We start from the raw sequence: 17,961 nt of genomic DNA on the forward strand, positions 1-17,961 counted from the left end.
CCGAATGCAACGTTCATGTTTGTTAGGATACATAAAATCAGGAAGATTACGCGAATTAGGTAGGCAAACGTGGAATAAAATAGGTGCTGGATGTTTTGGTTTTGGTGCTGAATCAGCAAACAGCGAATACGGAGTTCAACTAGACGATCTGGCAACTTAAGGCTGTGTGGAAGCAATTAGGTGCCAAATTCAGATATTAGGGTCGAGTAAGCATTTTGGGGCTGATCAGCAATTAGGTGCCAGAAACAGCTTTTTAGGGACCAGAAACAAATATTCCCCAAACGAAAACTAGTAAAAAAACATTTTCAAGGTCATGAAATAAAGGTAGGTATGTGAAACTGGTACCGCCTTTGCATCAGTAAATTCTGATGTTTTTAAAACCGACCTAAAAATCAACCAAAAATAATGTCGGCTAAAATAGTGAGAATAAGTCTTATCCGTCTAATATGATCATTTAAGCATCAAATACTTGATTGGAAACCTCAACCTGACACTCCCTAGCTCATTTAGACCTAAAGGTAGGCATCACAGGAGCTCTTCATTTCATTCATCATAAATAACTTTTGAATGTTGGGTACATGCTGAACCAGGGGCGGATCCAGGAAAACTCCAAGGGGAGGGTCATGAATCGAAGTGGTGCCCCTACCTATACCCAAAATTAAAAACTCAACGGATTTCGTCCACTTCATGTTGGTGGTGCCCCCATTTTCAGTTTTTTTCTTTTTATTTTTTTATTTTTAGTCAGTATCTTAACTCTTAGCCACAACACAACCACATTTACCAATTGTAAGCAAGTATATATGAATGTGCTATGTGTATATATGTTGTGGACGCTGAGTAGTGAGTACTTACCAGGAACGTTATCAGGTAAGCAGATCGTTGTCAGTCCGACGAACTTGACCCTGCGTCTAAAGGGTCTGTCCTTGACACTTCAGGCTTGTCAGGGGCACCAAAGTCCTTCCAGGGACCCCACAAACCTGTCAGGGGCACCTACGGCCTTGTAGGGGCGCCACAGGCCCGCCAGGGGCACCACAGGCCTGCCAGGAAGCAGGGGCACCACAGGTCTAGCAAGTATACACGACAGGCCTGTCAGGGGCACAACGGGCCTGTTGGGCCCATGAGCACCCCTAGGGGCAGGGGCACCACAGTCCTTCCAGGGGCACCGCAGGCCTGTGAGGGGCACCAGCGGCCTAGCAGGGGCACCAGTCAACACAGGCCTGCCAGGGGCACCACAGACCTGCCAGGGGCACCAGAGGCCTGCCAGGAGCACCACCGACCTCGCAGGGGTAGCTTGGGCCTGTTAGGGCCCAGGGGCACCACGGGCCTGTCGAGAGGCACTTCAGGCTTTTCAGGGGCACCATAGTCCTCTCCGGGCGCAGGGGTAGCAGGGGCACCAGAGGCCTGCCAGGGGCACTACAGGCCTAGCAAGGGCACCACTGGTCTATCAGGGGCACCACGAGCCTGTCATAGCCAGGCATCTCAGGCTTGTCAAGGCCCAGGAGCACCACAGGTCTGTGAGGGGCACCAGTCAACACAGGTCTGCCAGGGGCGCCACAGACCTGCCAGGGGCACCACAGACCTGCTAGGGGCACCAGAGGTCTGCCAGGGGCACCACCGGCCTCGCAGGGGCACCTTGGGCCTATCAGGGGCACCACGGGCATGCCGAGGGGCACTTCAGACTTTTCAGGGGCACCAGTCCTCTCCGGGCGCAGGGGTACCAGCGGCCTAGCAAGGGCACCAGAGGCCTGCCAGGGGCACCAGTGGCCTAGCAAGGGCACCAGAGACCTGCCAGGGGCACCACAGGCCTAACAAGGGCACCACGGGCCTGTCAGGGGCACCTCAGGCTTGTCAGGGCCCAGGGACACCACAGTCCTTCCAAGGGCACCGCAAGCCTGTCAGGGGCACCAGAGGCCTGCCAGGGGCACCACAGGCCTAGCAAGGGCACCACTGGCCTGTCAGGGGCACCTCAGGCTTGTCAGGGCCCAGGGGCACCACAGTCCTTCCAGGGGCATTACAAGCCTGTCAGGGGCACCAGAGGCCTAGCAAGGGCACCACAGGCCTGCCATGGACACCACAGGCCTGCCAGGGGCACCACCGGCCTTGCAGGGGCGCCTCAGGCCTGTCAGGGGCACCACGTGCCTGCCTGGGACACTTCAGGCTTGTCAGGGGCGTTACAGTCCTGTCAGGGCCAGGGGCACCAGGCCCGTGGTGTCCCTGCTAGGCCTGTGGTGCCCCTGGCGGTCCTGTGGTGCCCCTGTCAGGACTGTGATACGCCTGATAGGCCGGTGGTGCCCCTGGCAGGTCTTTGGGCCCCCGAGCCTCAAGGGGGGGGCCATGACCCATGTGACCCCCCCCCTTGGATCCGCCACTGTGCTGAACTGATGAAATTCCTTGACTATGGACACATTGGACATCTTGTACAACAAAAACAACAAAGGGTAAAGATTTACTGATATGCGACATCGTCTTTCCGGTCAGAATGTGACCTTGAATTTTGTCCATGTTTTTCGGTACCTAGGGGAGTCGAACATATAAGGGGGATCACACTTATGAGGGGTTCGAACGGAAACCCTCGTTTTTTCGCAACTATTTCCTGCAAAAAGCGGCCGATCGCGATGAAACTTAAAATGCCCTCGAGTTGGTCAGCTTTACACATAGGTACAGGTCTCGCGGGTTTTAGCGGTAGGTTTTGCACCTAGAAAATTTAGTGTACCTCAGGCTATATCTTCGTCGTCTTAAGCTTTTAAGCATTGAAGATGCTATCGACTTGTTGGGTAACAAGCCGGCCATGAGCGTGTGAAATGGCTTCATCGTAGATCGATTAGTTTCTGAGATATAACCGGAAATGTAAAAAACAAAACCTACCGCTTAATCTCGCGAGACCTGTACATACCTATAGGTACTCAGAAAATTTCGTGACCATGATCCAAACGATCTTTGACCTGTGACTTATTATTTGAGAACATGTTTGGCTGGCATCTCGATTCAGCTTTTGTCGGCTCACATTATTCGCGTGTTTCCAGCTTTTTTGTAGACGATAAAATATGTGAAATGATGCGCGTCTTATGCATTATGGTGGGTGTTAGGGTCAGGTCACGTGTGTACACGTGACCTGAAGGTCAGGTCACGTGAATCGTGGTCACGTGAAGGTCAGGTCAAGATCATTCACCTTTGATGACCCTGGTTCACTTTTCGAGTTTGGAGCTTTACATGTTTCTGCAAGGTAGTTTTTGGGGATGAATTCGAATTTAGCTCCCATTTGATAATTTACCAAGTAGTTTTGGTGCCTTCGTAACATGTTAGGTACGAAGCGAAGCTGTCAGTAGTATTTGACACCTGCCTAATATGGATAGCTGGCAGGACTCCTTCTGGTTGACCTGACCTGACCTGACCCGACCTGGCCTAAGTGCATGAAGACCCCATCTGTAATCAAGAGTAACGTGAAATTCGTGATCCGCACCTCGAAATACGAGTAAATAGCAACGTCTAACAGGTCACGATTTTTCCGCCTTTTGGGTCATTGACCTGACCTGGAAGGCCAATAACCTATGACCTTAAAATTGGGTATAACTAGCTTAACCCTCGCCGGCACAGGCCATTTTGCGTCCTTCGACGGCACAAGGGGGGGGGGGTACAACCCCCCCTCGCGTTCGGCCCCTGATTGAGCTAGAGCTTCGCGGAAAAAACGAGCGTGTTGCCCGTCACGAGAGAAAGCCGATGATACCCAATTTTAAGGTCCTAGGTCATCGGGTGACCTTCCAGGTCAGGTCAATGACCCGAAAACCGGGAAAATCTGGACCTGTTAGAAAGTCGTAAACTATGGCTGCTATGTGGTTTTCCGGGGTGCTGATCACGAATATCGTGTTAGTTTTTATCAGATATGATGTCTTTAAGCACTTAGACCAGGTCGGGTCAGGTCAGGTCAGGTCAACCGGTACCTAGGGGTTGTGACGGGTATTCGTAATACGTGTCAACCACCTCTGACAGCTTCGTAACATGTTACGAAGACACCAAATCTACTTTGTAAATGTTCAAATGGTTGCTGTGAGACGCGGTAGTAACGTTCCGGCGTGTATTGGTGCTCCGCTCCAACTGACCACCAAGGGACCAGGAACCCAGCCGGCCGGCCGACTGCCGGAGGGCAGGGCACGGCAGTGGCGTCTCCAGGGACTCAACTCGGGCACACACCGGCACACCACGCACAATGGAGGCGGGGACACCAGCACATCTCCCCTCCCCTCAGGGGTCCCACCTGAGCTCATATTACAGCCGTAAGTACCAGCATAACGTAACAACGGAAACAACTTGACAACAAAATAACAACAAAATAACTTAACAAGTGAAAAGAAACATCACGCTGCGCACACGCAAGCCTATCATTACATCTCCTCTATCAGACGCCTCGGCCGTCTCCTCGTCCGCGTCGACCGTCGGAGCGGCGGCTCCTCGGCGAGACGGGACGTCCCCTGAAGCGGCTGTCGGCCTCCGCTGGGCACCTCGGCGCGACGCTGCCCGGTCGGACCTGAGTTGTCCGATGCACCGCTCCTCTCCGCTAGACACGGTTCAACAACAGCATACCTCCGGCGAAGGTGGCACCGGTTGCGGTCTACACTGCCGCCATCGTCAAACCGCACACGATACCTCCGGAACGGTAGGACGTCAGTCACTGTGCCGCACCTCTCCCACCGGCGGGTGCGGACGTCTTGCACCCGTACATGGGTTCCGACTGGGAACTCGGGGAGATCCCGTGCTCGGCTGTCGTAGCGCTCCTTAGTTTTACGACGGCACTCCTCCCGTCGGTCAGCGAACTCCTCAGGGGGCTGCCGTTTGTAGAGATCAGGGTGTGATGGCAGAGTGTCTCTGATCGGTCGTCCGTACACGAGCTGAGCTGGCGACACTCCGCAGCTACCGGGCGTGTTCCAGTGTTGGAGGATCCCTCTCGTCCAGGCGTCCTCGTCCAGTCTGCACCTGCGAAAGTCCCAGCACCTTCTCAATAGCTTTTTAGCAGCCTTCACTCCAGACTCGGCGAGTCCATTAGATTGTGGATAGTGGGGAGATGATGTGTGGTGACTGATGCCCCACTTTCTGAGAAAACTTCGGAACTGATATGATGTGAATTCAGTGCCCCCGTCACTCCACAGTGCCTCGGGAACCCCGATTTGTCGGAAGACATTTAGCAATGCAGACATGACTTTGGTTGTGCCCGAGTGTAAGCCGAGGTATGCTACATGACGCCATCCAGAAAACCCATCCACAACAACAAGATATTTACCTCCAGCGTGACTTCCAATGTCGACAGTCAGATGCTGAAAGGGTCGTCCTGGAAGCTCGTGCTGGATCAGCGTTTCCCGCTGTTGGGAGGGGAGCTCACTCTGACAGCGGTCGCACGACTTTGTGACGTGATCGACGTCAGCATTCATTCCTGGCCAGTAGACGATCTGTCTTGCTCTGGAAATTGTCCTTTCTCTCCCCAGGTGCCCCGCGTGGAGTGTCGCGAGCGTTCTCTTCCGCAGGGATGGGGGTATAACGACCCTGCATCCACAAAGAACGATTCCATCGTCCACTGTCAGGCGATCTCGAACTGGCCAGTACCTTTTGACGGCTTCTGGAACCTCTGATTTACTGTCAGGGAAGCCGTTCCGAATGACTTCTGCCAGTAGCTGGAACTCGTGGTCCGCAGCAGCAGCCTCCCGGACCTCTTTGAGACTGATGTCGACGTCATGGGCCTTGAGTTCACTGATGACGATAGACTGGATGCAGGAAGTCGTTGCATCCTCTCCACACTCGTCGTCTTCGTTTGGGTGCTCGATCGGGTTCCTAGACAGGGCGTCTGCAGCGCTGTGCTGGGAGGCCGGTACCCATCTTGCTGAGATTGTCCCAAACTCGCTCATCCGTAACTTGAGACGCTGCAGCCTTGGATTTTCAATTTCGTCTAGCGTCTTGCTATTGAGGATTGGTACGAGAGGACGATGGTCCGTGATTACTTCGATGCTCGGAAGTCCTCCGATGAACAGGCGGCACTTCTGTAGGCCCCAGCATACAGCGAGCGCCTCAAGCTCGATGGTCGCGTACCGCGTTTCGGCATCACTGAGGAAGCGTGATCCAGCTTGGATGACGTGCCATCGCCCATCCTTGTCAGCTTGTCGCAGAACAAAGCCCAGACCCTTCTTGCGACTCGCGTCGGTTGCGAGCATCGTCGGCCTGGTGGGGTCGAAGAAGCTGAGAGTCGGCACTGAAGCAAGGTGTTCCTTCGCTCTCTCGAACGCCCGCTGATGGTGCTCTTCCCACAGAAAGGTGGTTCTTGGACTCAGAAAAGAACGAAGCGGCTCCATTAGCTCTGCTACACTGTCGGTAAATGGGGACAGCTGGTTGATGAGTCCGAAGAATCCGCGTAAGTCAGAGATGTTACGCGGAGTCGGGAACGCAGATAGAGCTTGAGTCAGTTGCGGGTTTGGCTTGTACCCCTCTTGTGTCACAATGAAGCCGGCGAACTTTGCGGAGCGTTGAGCCAGTTGGAGCTTTCCCAGGTTGAGGGAAATGCCTCGTTCCTCGCATCGAGACAGAAACTCCCGAACGTGCTGGATGTGCTCTTCCAGTGTGCTGCTGAAGATGATGACGTCATCTACCACTTTCCGGTAGTTATCGGGCATTCCCTGCAGTGCCTCGTCCATCCTCCGGTTGTAATGCTCGGAGATCGACGAGACACCATACGGGGCGCGTTTGAAGGCAAATCTCCCGAACGGTGTGATGAAAGTTGTCAGTAACCTGCTTTCTTCCGCAAGCGGGCACTGGTGGTATCCCTTGGCAGCATCAACCACTGTGAACCATTTGGCCCTCTTTCCGACAATGGATGCTACTTCTTCTGCTGGAGTCGGTGATTGATAGCGTTCTCGACGGATGTGTTTGTTCAGCATCGAAAGATCCACGCAAAGCCGGATGCCGCCTCCCTTTTTAGCGCTGACAACGATCGGTGCGCACCAGTCAGTCGGAGTCGTCACCGGGAAGATGATGTCTTGGTCCTCAAGCCGTTTCAGCTCCTCTTTCAGTGGGTCACGATACGACAGTGGTACCCGTCGTGGCGCGGTGACGCAGAATGGCACCGCATCTTCACGGAGATGGATCTTGTACTCCTCTCCTGGCATGCACCGAATGTTGCCATCAAACACAGTGGGGAATTCCTGCACGAGGTCTGGGATCTTCGTGGCACATTGCTCCTCTCGGTGCTCGGGAGCGGCTATCTGACCGTTGGTCGTACAGTGAGTGCTCGGAGTTAGTGTCTCTTCCCTGACCTGGGATGTAGATGGCAGTGCAGCTTGGCGACAGCGCGGTGCGGATTCCGTCCGCACAGATGTCGCCACAAAGCGGTCGGGTTGCGTTGTAGATGGCGCTGGCGTGGCCGTGCCGCGCGGCCCTCCGGTCGAGCTCGCTTGATCTTCAAAGACCGGGGTAGCAGTCGTACTGCTGTCGTCTGGAGCTGCCGGGTGTCTCGAACCAGCGCTGTTGACGTAGGGCGTCGAGGTCGCGCTGTTCATTTGACGCGGGTAGTCCTTTGGAATAATGTTTAACCGGCGGGTGGTCCTCCATGACATCAGCAGACCCGTGACGCGCGGAAGAATATGTATGTCGTCATCAACCGTGACGTCACCCAGGGTGATACGAACGGGAAGAATGCCGATAGACTTGACGGTGGCTCCGTCAGCTGCTTTCGGGTGTTCGTTGGGCGGTAGAAGGTTCTCAGGGAACTCATTCATGTCGTCCAGGAACTGGATACCTCCAACACTGATGTCCGCTCCGGTGTCGGGCAGCGCGTCCACATCAGCAGAGTAGTACGCCTCTACGCGTACCCGCACCCTCGGGGCACCCTGTACCGATGCAGACGCGATGATAGCCGATGTGCTGGGGCTTCGGCGGTCCACGTGATTCGCCGTTTCACCATCCCGCCGGAAACGGACTCGGCCGTACCCGTCTGGAGATTGCCGTTGGCGACTACGAGAGGCGCGACGATCCCCTGTCGTTGCACGGTGCCGATCGCGGGGAGATGGTGACCGGTACACCTCTCGGGGCGGCGACGACATGTGCCGACCTCTCGGAGACTGAGGCCGGTCTCGCGGCGGAGATGACAGGTACCGATCACGGAGCGGTGGGGACCGATACCGGTCCCGGGGCGGCGGGGATCGGTACCGTCCGTACGACCCCTCGCGGCTCCGCCGGCCGTCGGTCCTCGACCGGCACACAGCTGCGAAGTGGTCCGGTCCCCGGCAGGCCCGACACCGCAGCCCGCGGGCGGGGCACCGCTGGCCGGGTCGGTGCGTCCGCCGACCGCAGCCAGTGCAGGCGGCCGGACCGCCAGCGCCCCGGGGCGACCACACCTGCAGGGCCGACGGGCCGTCCGCAGTGCCGCCGTGCAGCTCCCGTGCGTCGCGAGATGCCGCCTCCTGCGCCCTGCAAACAGTAACAGTGGCCGACAGAGACAGGTCCGGTGTTGCACACAGACATCGAACGGTCTCTGCAGACCTCAGACCCATAATGATTCTATCCCTTATAAGCGAATCGCGACATTCAGTGCAAAAATTGCAGCTGCGGGCGAGTTCTCTAAGGGACGTTAAAAAGTCATCAAAGGATTCGCCCTGTTCCTGTACCCGTTCGTTGAACTTTTTGCGCTCAACGACCTCATTGATTTGGCCGTTCGCGTATTTCTCTAGAGCCTCGATGGACTTTCTCACGTCAGTACGATCGGGTTCACTTAGCTCCAGGTTCCGAAGCACTCTGATTGTGTCGTCCGTGAGGCAGTCTCGGAGAGCGGCTATCTGGATGCGGGGCTCTGCCCGCTCCAGACCAGACAACAGCACATAATCTTCCCATCGCTCTCGCCAGACGTGAAATAACTCGCCTCGGTCGCTGGCGATGTCCAGCCTGTCCGGTCGCGCGTGCCGGCCGGCCCACGTCGGGCCAGCTCCTGCAGCTGGAGCCACGACACCACTCCGCGAAACGTCCACAGTCTCACCGTTATGAGACATCGCCGTCACTCGTCGGTTCCGCAACACTTATCACTTAAAACCGCGGTTCACTATCCTGCCGGCTGCGCCATGTGAGACGCGGTAGTAACGTTCCGGCGTGTATTGGTGCTCCGCTCCAACTGACCACCAAGGGACCAGGAACCCAGCCGGCCGGCCGACTGCCGGAGGGCAGGGCACGGCAGTGGCGTCTCCAGGGACTCAACTCGGGCACACACCGGCACACCACGCACAATGGAGGCGGGGACACCAGCACAGTTGCTAAATTCGAATTCAGCTCCAAAAACTAGCCTAGAAACATTTAAAACTCGAAAAAGTGAACCGAGGTCACCCGAGGTCACCAAAGGTCAATGACCTGACCTGACCTTCAGGTGACCTTGACACCCGCCCTAATGTATGGGAGCAACATCAAATCACATGTTTGAACGTTTAAAACCACGAAAAGCTTGCAAACGCGCGGCTAATGCGAGCCGACATACGCCGAATCGCGATTCCGGCCAAACATGGTCTCGGAAAAGAGGTCACAGGTCGAAGGTCATTTGGGTCAGGGTCATGAAATTTTCAGGGTAGGTGTAAAATTGATCAATGCGAGGGTACTGAAAGTTTCGTTGCGATCGGCCGCTTTTTACGCGAGTTATTCGCGAAAAACCTTAGGGGGGGTTGCATCAACCCCCCTTGTGCCAGCGAGGGTTAATCAGGGGCCGAACGGCAGGGGCGTCCAACGGGACCGGATTAGTCTCTTCCCAAAGAATCTTTTTTTTTCTTTACCGCGAAGCTCTATATCCGACAGGAACGAAATAGCGCGGGGGTGGCAACCCTCCCCCCCCCTCATGTGCGTTCTGGATGGGATGGGAAATGGGATGGGAGTGGATGGGAAAATTGCATGTGCAGGCGAGGGTTAAAGCATGCAAATTAAGACTGGATAGACAGTTTGAAGCTTTCTTGTAAGATTATTAGCTGAGATGCTACACGCATTCTGGCGTCCTAACCGGGAGGTGCGGGCCATCCACCTCCAGGGATCCATCAATAAAATGATGTTTTCTTTGAATGTCCTCTTCAATAAGTTTTTTTTTTGTCGCGCATGCTCGAAAATACAACTACAGAGTGCATTTGAACAGAAAAATATTGTTTGTCTTATGGAACATGTTTGAGTTAACCATAATAAATATGTAAGCGGATTTCCGCTTACATGTTATGCGAGCGGATACTGGGCCTACCAGAAGTGAAAGTCGCAACTCTAAATTCGTCCGGCGCTGCAATAATGTCCTTGGTTTGTTGTCGCGTGTTTAGTTCTATTTAGTTATGATACTGATTTGTAATGACTATTTTATTATTTACTGTGGACGTCAAACCGCGTGGGACGCGACTTTTTCGCAATAACTTTTGAATGCGTTGCCTCTCAAGAACGAAACTTCGGCATTGGACGTTTCAGACCCCGGCCTAATTTTTATTACTAAGGTTTTTCAATGTCCGATCAATATTTAGGGCACTTCCCGTTCACTCGTAATGTTAAATTTTGCTCCTGAAACTCTCTCGGTGAGCAGAGGCTACTCCACAAGGGGCGGAGCCAAAGTGTGACGTTGGAGCTAAGCTCCGCCTGGGCTGGCCGTTGCCTGAGGCGCTATCTGACCCGAGACCGGTCAGTCGCGGTCCGTAGGGGTTGGTACGCGGTGCTTCCTGCCAACACACCCAGCCGCATGGCGTACGTTATTCATGCTTGCCCTAAGGGCTGCAAGAATGTATTTGCAATGCGCCTCTTGTCGGTATTTAACCGTGAAGGAAGCCGCGATAAACTGCTCATCAGCCGAGTGTTGACTGTTCGCACTTCTATCAATGAAATATTTTCTTCGACTCGCTAAGAATGTCACCCAGATAGGAAGACTAAACGCGTACGCCAAATATTACGATGATTTAAGAATAACAGAAAATGATTAAATGATTATTTAATAAGTTTGTCAACGTAATTACGTAAATGAGATACATAATAATATAATATATTTACACAGTCAAGTTAATTTTTTTAATTAAAATTTTAATTTTAGGTTCTTGTAGATATCAAACCGCCAGGAACGTTAGTACACTTCGTGTTATCCTGCCAAGCCCTAATACATATGCCCCAACTTAAATGTTTCCGTAATGCACCGGTACGCATAGCCGGAGGGGAGTCGGATCCGCCGGAGCCGTCATATTTTGCCCTGAGTGGGAGCCGGAGCCGGAGCCGTATTGCCATTTTACTCGGAGCCGGAGCCGGAGCTGGAGCTGACTCAAATGTTCAAGGCTCTGCATCCCTGCTGCTAAGTCAATAATTCGTATAGTTAATTTGGTAAAGGGCCATACTGAACAATCTCGTTTTTTCTCGGATTAAAAAACCTGGTAAAAGGCCATACTGAACAATCTCGGTTTCGAGATGTCCGCCCATCTGAGACCCGACGCACGCAGCATGCAGAACCGGTTCTGAGTGAGGATCGACCGACAGATGGCAGTCGTGTCTGAACGGTAGATGGCAGGGAATTCGTAGTTAGTAGGCGGGGCTTCGCGAGCAGCCTGACGATAGCCGCCATCCGGGCTGATATTTCACTTAGCATTACGAGTGAACGGGAAGTGCCCTAAATATTGATCGGACATTGAAAAACCTTAGTAATAAAAATTAGGCCGGGGTCTGAAACGTCCATTGCCGAAGTTTCGTTCTTGAGAGGCAACGTATTCAAAAGTTATTGCGAAAAAGTCGCGTCCCACGCGGTTTGACGTCCACAGTAATATTGTTCGGTACCAATGTTTCTTTAGTTATGTGTCATATTTCTTATCCGAAGAGTTTTAGACTTCCTGTAATGATTTTGTCCAATGATGTAGTTGCGCGCCACGCGAGAGCCAATCAGGTAATCGTTTATTCTGACCAATGAGAGAGCAGCCGAATTTCCGTTGAGCCCCCGTCGCGTCCAGCGCGGGAATTGGGTGCGCCGCGACATGGCGAGGATCGAGATGTGATTGGATTGCGCCTGCTTGAACGGTGGGTTTCAACGTTCGTGATAACTACTGTTTATTTTATTTCACATTCTCTAATAACGGGTTTTGATATTTCGTGCCGGCTTTGTATGTGTCGGGATTGTGACAGTCGTTTGTCTTTTCTTTCTAGGGCGTTTCAGTTTGTTTGTTTGTCTGCTGGATACACGCTTGGTTGGCTCCGAGTTCGGCGTTTGCCTCTGACGCCAGCGGCCGGGGATAGACGCTTACATCTGGTGGCAGCGGTGGGATGCTCTGAGCTCGACGGCCTAAGCTTGACGGCCTGCATCTGGCGTCAGTAGGATTCTCCGAGCTCGACGGCCTACACCTGGCGTCAGTATAAGATTCTCCGAGCGCGACAGCTGACTGCTCAACGTCTACACGCCGGTGAGACCTATCCAGTTCGGACTTATCCGATAGCGGGATGTGCCTGAACGTTTGTGTCACCCGATCTAAACGATCGCCCTTTGACCATTGTTGGAGCGGGTAATCCTGCCTCGCGGTCCGAGGACTACCGGCCACTCCCGATGGAGACTGGGACGAGTGCACTCCCCCCTGTTGCGGACACGAGCACCTTCTGACCCCCCGGAGACTCAGGTGCTTCCCCCCCCCTTGCCGAGGACGCCGTGCGTGGTATTCTCCGGTGACAATGCGCGCACTACCCCCCCCCCCCTTATGAAGACGCACGTGGACATTTGAAGCTGAGGTGTGCCAAACTGGGCCGACGTGGACATAAACAGTTGGTGGTTGGGGATATGAGTGGTGACAAGGGTGTTTCATTGATACTGTGTGTCATGTATGTGCTTGGTTTGGGAAGGTGTGATGTTGGTTGCTGGTAAAGTGTTCCGGTCTCACTGTAACGAGGTAATACTGGCTCTACGATTTCTTTTTCCATTGTAAAGCGTCCTTTCCATCGCCTTTCTCGCAGTAATTTGAGCATTTAATTTTAGCGTAACTTGTTGAATTACTTTCCGTATTAACGACTCTGCGGTTCCCCTTACATCACCGATTTTTTTTCCGTTGGAACTGTGCCAAATTTGACATTCAGCATGGCGACGCAGTCACTATCGGTCGGTCTGCCGTCTTTCGCCGGTAAGGGCAGTGTCTCTCGTTTCATCGCGGACTTTGACACGTTTGCAGTCCTACAAGGATGGGATGACGATAAAAAAGTAGCTCTGCTGCCTCTGTGCTTGTCCGGAATTGCGAGGGACGCCTACGATGCCTTCCCGACCGAGTGCAAGAAGAAGGTAGGCGACGCGTGCAAGAGATTGGAACTGGCTTTCCCCTCCGGCGACAAAGTCGAGGCACAGGTCCAGCTCCGGTCTTTGAGACTCACAACAGATGACAGCCTTGATGCTTTTGTGGTGAAGCTTCGAGGGCTAGTCAGTCGCGCATTTCCCGACACCCGGCATACCGATCAGGAGTCAGGACCCCTTGCTGTACAATTACTTCCTCCAATCACTGCCACCAGATGTAAGCGTCTATCCCCGGCCGCTGGCGTCAGAGGCAAACGCCGAACTCGGAGCCAACCAAGCGTGTATCCAGCAGACAAACAAACAAACTGAAACGCCCTAGAAAGAAAAGACAAACAACTGTCACAATCCCGACACATACAAAGCCGGCACGAAATATCAAAACCCGTTATTAGAGAATGTGAAATAAAATAAACAGTAGTTATCACGAACGTTGAAACCCACCGTTCAAGCAGGCGCAATCCAATCACATCTCGATCCTCGCCATGTCGCGGCGCACCCAATTCCCGCGCTGGACGCGACGGGGCCCGGCAGGGTTGCCAGATCCAGAACGGTCCTTATCGCCAAATTCGCCCCTTGAATTTCGCCAAAATTCGCCAAATAGGATGCACTGTATAAGCATACGTAGCAGCGCAAGTTGGCGTTCGTGTAACCGTGTTCACACGATTCGTTTCCAAGTTCACGATTTACCTATCTCGTTTCTCATATTCATCTACATAACAGCGTACCTTAACCAGCGCCAAATAAAATAGAAGAAGATAGGGGAGAGTGGGGATAACTGGGCCGGGGCCGGGGGAGAAGTGGGACACCTTCAATACCTGGGTGACCGATTGGACAAACAATTTTGTTATTGCATATTTGCTCATGAATTTAGCCTGGGCACGTCACGACCAAGCGGTTTCCTTTTCCGGTTGCCTGTCTCTGAGATATTGAGTTGGGGTCTAAAATGTGTGTGTTTTTTTTGGCATTGTACTGTAATTCAATTTGCCGTTTATTCAGCGATGTGAAATGTTCAGGCCGTTCACCTTTGGATGTCAGTGAAGTCGTCATCTATGTCGTCATCTCACGACTCCCCAGAAGATATTTTCATCAGGAACGTTTTATATTTGAGTGTCTGATATGAAACGTTGGAAGATTAAATTAATCAGATTACGAAATATTTCGTAACGATGTTTTTTGCTTTGTTTTGTTAATTTTTTAAAATAATATTCGGTGATTTGGAGATGAACTCTGGAAATTCGCCAATATTTGACGTTTTATCGCCTATCGCCAAACGCCGTGCTTCTATCGCCAATGACTTTCAAAATTCGCCAAATTGGCGACATATCGCCAAGTCTGGCAACCCCGTCACGGGGGCTCAACGGAAATTCGGCTGCTCTCTCATTGGTCAGAATAAACGATTACCTGATTGGCTCTCGCGTGGCGCGCAACTACATCATTGGACAAAATCATTACAGGAAGTCTAAAACTCTTCGGATAAGAAATATGACACATAACTAAAGAAACATTGGTACCGAACAATATTAAATAATAAAATAGTCATTACAAATCAGTATCATAACTAAATAGAACTAAACACGCGACAACAAACCAAGGACATTATTGCAGCGCCGGACGAATTTAGAGTTGCGACTTTCACTTCTGGTAGGCCCAGTATCCGCTCGCATAACATGTAAGCGGAAATCCGCTTACAAATATGTGCCCAAGTGGCCTCCATGAAGTAAGCTGTTGGCCGCTTATGCGGTTCATAAGCTCTCTGGGCTCTAAGAGAGCTCAAGGTAGATCCAATTAACGAGTATTGTTCTCAATGCCGAGAAAATAATATGAAACATGACACCGGCCCATACCTCCCGGGCCATGGCCCATACCTGCCGGTGTATTTTGATGGATCGAAAAAGCGCATGATTTATTAAAAGCTATCTCGAGACAAAATAGTTGATCCTAGATGCTTAATATCAGGCACACTTTGCAGGCGAAAGACAATTCCACGTACACAGAGTGAAAAACCGGGTCTAACCACTGCCCACTGGAAGAAAATTACCTTTTCACAAAACCGGCCCATACCTCCCGGGTTTCCCCTATATTGGGCCACTGTCCTACTATGCGTACCGGTGCATTACGGAAACATTTAAGTTGGGGCATATGTATTAGGGCTTGGCAGGATAACACGAAGTGTACTAACGTTCCTGGCGGTTTGATATCTACAAGAACCTAAAATTAAAATTTTAATTTAAAAAATTAACTTGACTGTGTAAATATATTATATTATTATGTATCTCATTTACGTAATTACGTTGACAAACTTATTAAATAATCATTTAATCATTTTCTGTTATTCTTAAATCATCGTAATATTTGGCGTACGCGTTTAGTCTTCCTATCTGGGTGACATTCTTAGCGAGTCGAAGAAAATATTTCATTGATAGAAGTGCGAACAGTCAACACTCGGCTGATGAGCAGTTTATCGCGGCTTCCTTCACGGTTAACCCTCGCATGTGTAGGGGGGGGGGGGGTCGGATGGACCCCCCCATGGTTTTTCGCGAATAACTCGCGTAAAAAGCGGCCGATCGCGACGAAACTTTCAGTACCCTCGCATTGATCAATTTTACACCTACCCTGAAAATTTCATGACCCTGACCCAAATGACCTTTGACCTGTGACCTCTTTTCCGAGACCATGTTTGGCCGGAATCGCGATTTCGCGTATGTCGGCTCGCACTAGCCGCGTGTTTGCAAGCTTCTCGTGGTTTCAAACGTTCAAACATGTGATTTGATGTTACTCTGTTACTCCCGTGTGTGTCAAGGTCACCTGAAGGTCAGGTCAGGTCATTGACCTTTGGTGACCTCGGGTGACCTCGGGTCACTTTTTCGAGTTTTACATGTTTCTAGGCTAGTTTTTGGAGCTGAATTCGAATTTAGCAACCATTTGAACATTTACGAAGTAGTTTTGGTGACTTCGTAACATGTTACGAAGCTGTCAGAGGCGGTTGACACGTACTACGAATACCCGTCACGACGCCTACTGGTTGACCTGACCTGACCTGACCCGACCTGGTCTAAATGCTTCAAGACATCATCTGTGATCAAAACTAACACGATATTCGTTATCAGCACCCCGAAAAACCCCTTAGCAGCCACACTTTACGACTTTCTAACAGGTCCCGATTTTCCCGACTTTGGGTCATTGACCTGACCTGGAAGGTCAACCAATGACCTAGGACCTTAAAATTGGGTATCATCGGCTTCCTCTCGTCACGGGCAACACGCTCGTTTTTTCCGCGAAGCTCTAGCTCGATCAGGGGCCAAACGGCAAGGGGGGGTCCAACCGACCCCCCCCCCCCTACACATTAGAAGCTGGCAAACGCCGCACACATGCGAGGGTTAACCCTCGCCCGTATTGGTGTTTTTCCAGCCGCGAACGTATAAGGGGGGGGGGTCCGTTGGACCCCCCCCCCCTTGCCGTTTCGCCCCTGATCGAGCTAGAGCTTCGCGGAAAAAACGAGCGTGTTGCCCGTGACGAGAGGAAGCCGATGATACCTAATTTTAAGGTCCTAGGTCATTGGTTGACCTTGCAGGTCAGGTCAATGACCCAAAAGTCAGGAAAATCGGGACCTGTTCGAACGTCGTAAAGTGTGACTGCTATGGGGTTTTTCGGGGCGCTGATCACGAATATCATGTTAGTTTTGATCACAGATGATGTCTTTATGCATTTAGTCCAGGTCGGGTCAGGTCAGGTCAGGTCAACCAGTAGGGGTCCTGCCGGGTATTCCTAGTAGGTGTCAACCGCCTCTGACAGCTTCGTAACATGTTACGAAGGCACCAAAACTACTTCGTAAATGTTCATATGGTTGCTAAATTCGAATTCAGCTCCAAAAACTGGCCTAGAAACATGTAAAACTCGAAAAAGTGAACCGAGGTCACCAAAGGTCAATGACCTGACCTGACCTTCAGGTGACCTTGACCCCCCCTTAATGCATGGGTGCAACATCATATCACATGTTTGAACGCTTGAAACCACGAAAAGACTGCAAACGCGCGGCTAATGCGAGCCGACATACGCCGAATCGCGATTCCGGCCAAACATGGTCTCGAAAAGTAGGTCACAGGTCAAAGGTCATTGGGGTCAGGGTCATGAAATTTTCAGGGTAGGTGTCAAATTGATTAACGCGAGGGTACTGAAAGTTTCGTCGCGATCGGCTGCTTTTTACGCGAGTTATTCGCGAAAAACCATGGGGGGGTCCGTTCGACCCCCCCCCCCCCTATACGGGCGAGGGTTAAATACCGACAAGAGGCGCATTGCAAATACATTCTTGCAGCCCTTAGGACAAGCATGAATAACGTACGCCATGCGGCTGGGTGTGTTGGCAGGAAGCACCGCGTACCAACCCCTACGGACCGCGACTGACCGGTCTCGGGTCAGGTAGCGCCTCAGGCAACGGCCAGCCCAGGCGGAGCTTAGCTCCAACGTCACACTTTGGCTCCGCCCCTTGTGGAGTAGCCTCTGCTCACCGAGAGAGTTTCAGGAGCAAAATTTAACATTACGAGTGAACGGGAAGTGCCCTAAATATTGATCGGACATTGAAAAACCTTAGTAATAAAAATTAGGCCGGGGTCTGAAACGTCCAATGCCGAAGTTTCGTTGTTGAGAGGCAACGCATTCAAAAGTTATTGCGAAAAAGTCGCGTCCCACGCGGT

At 52.0% G+C, this 17,961-nt stretch overlaps 1 protein-coding gene and 1 long non-coding RNA gene across 2 annotated transcripts; both read right to left on the reverse strand.

Moving 5' to 3' along the window:
- Positions 1-4,071: 4,071 nt before the first annotated feature.
- LOC122385992 (uncharacterized protein K02A2.6-like) lies at positions 4,072-6,177 on the reverse strand. Its single transcript, XM_043374753.1, has 2 exons — positions 5,273-6,177; positions 4,072-4,968 (listed from the first exon to the last, which is right to left on the reverse strand). Exons 1-2 carry the CDS (start codon positions 5,889-5,891, stop codon positions 4,664-4,666), a joined length of 924 nt encoding a protein of 307 aa, XP_043230688.1. The 5' UTR covers positions 5,892-6,177; the 3' UTR covers positions 4,072-4,663.
- Positions 6,178-13,532: 7,355 nt separating this feature from the next.
- Positions 13,533-13,761, reverse strand: LOC122385993. The gene is made up of 2 exons (XR_006257310.1): positions 13,712-13,761; positions 13,533-13,585 (listed from the first exon to the last, which is right to left on the reverse strand). It is a non-coding gene; the product is annotated as an uncharacterized LOC122385993 (long non-coding RNA).
- Positions 13,762-17,961: the final 4,200 nt, after the last annotated feature.

This window comes from Amphibalanus amphitrite, unplaced genomic scaffold (genome assembly GCF_019059575.1).
Source record: "Amphibalanus amphitrite isolate SeventyFive unplaced genomic scaffold, NRLGWU_Aamphi_draft 000236F_arrow, whole genome shotgun sequence".
NCBI classification, from domain to species: Eukaryota; Metazoa; Arthropoda; class Thecostraca; order Balanomorpha; family Balanidae; genus Amphibalanus; species Amphibalanus amphitrite.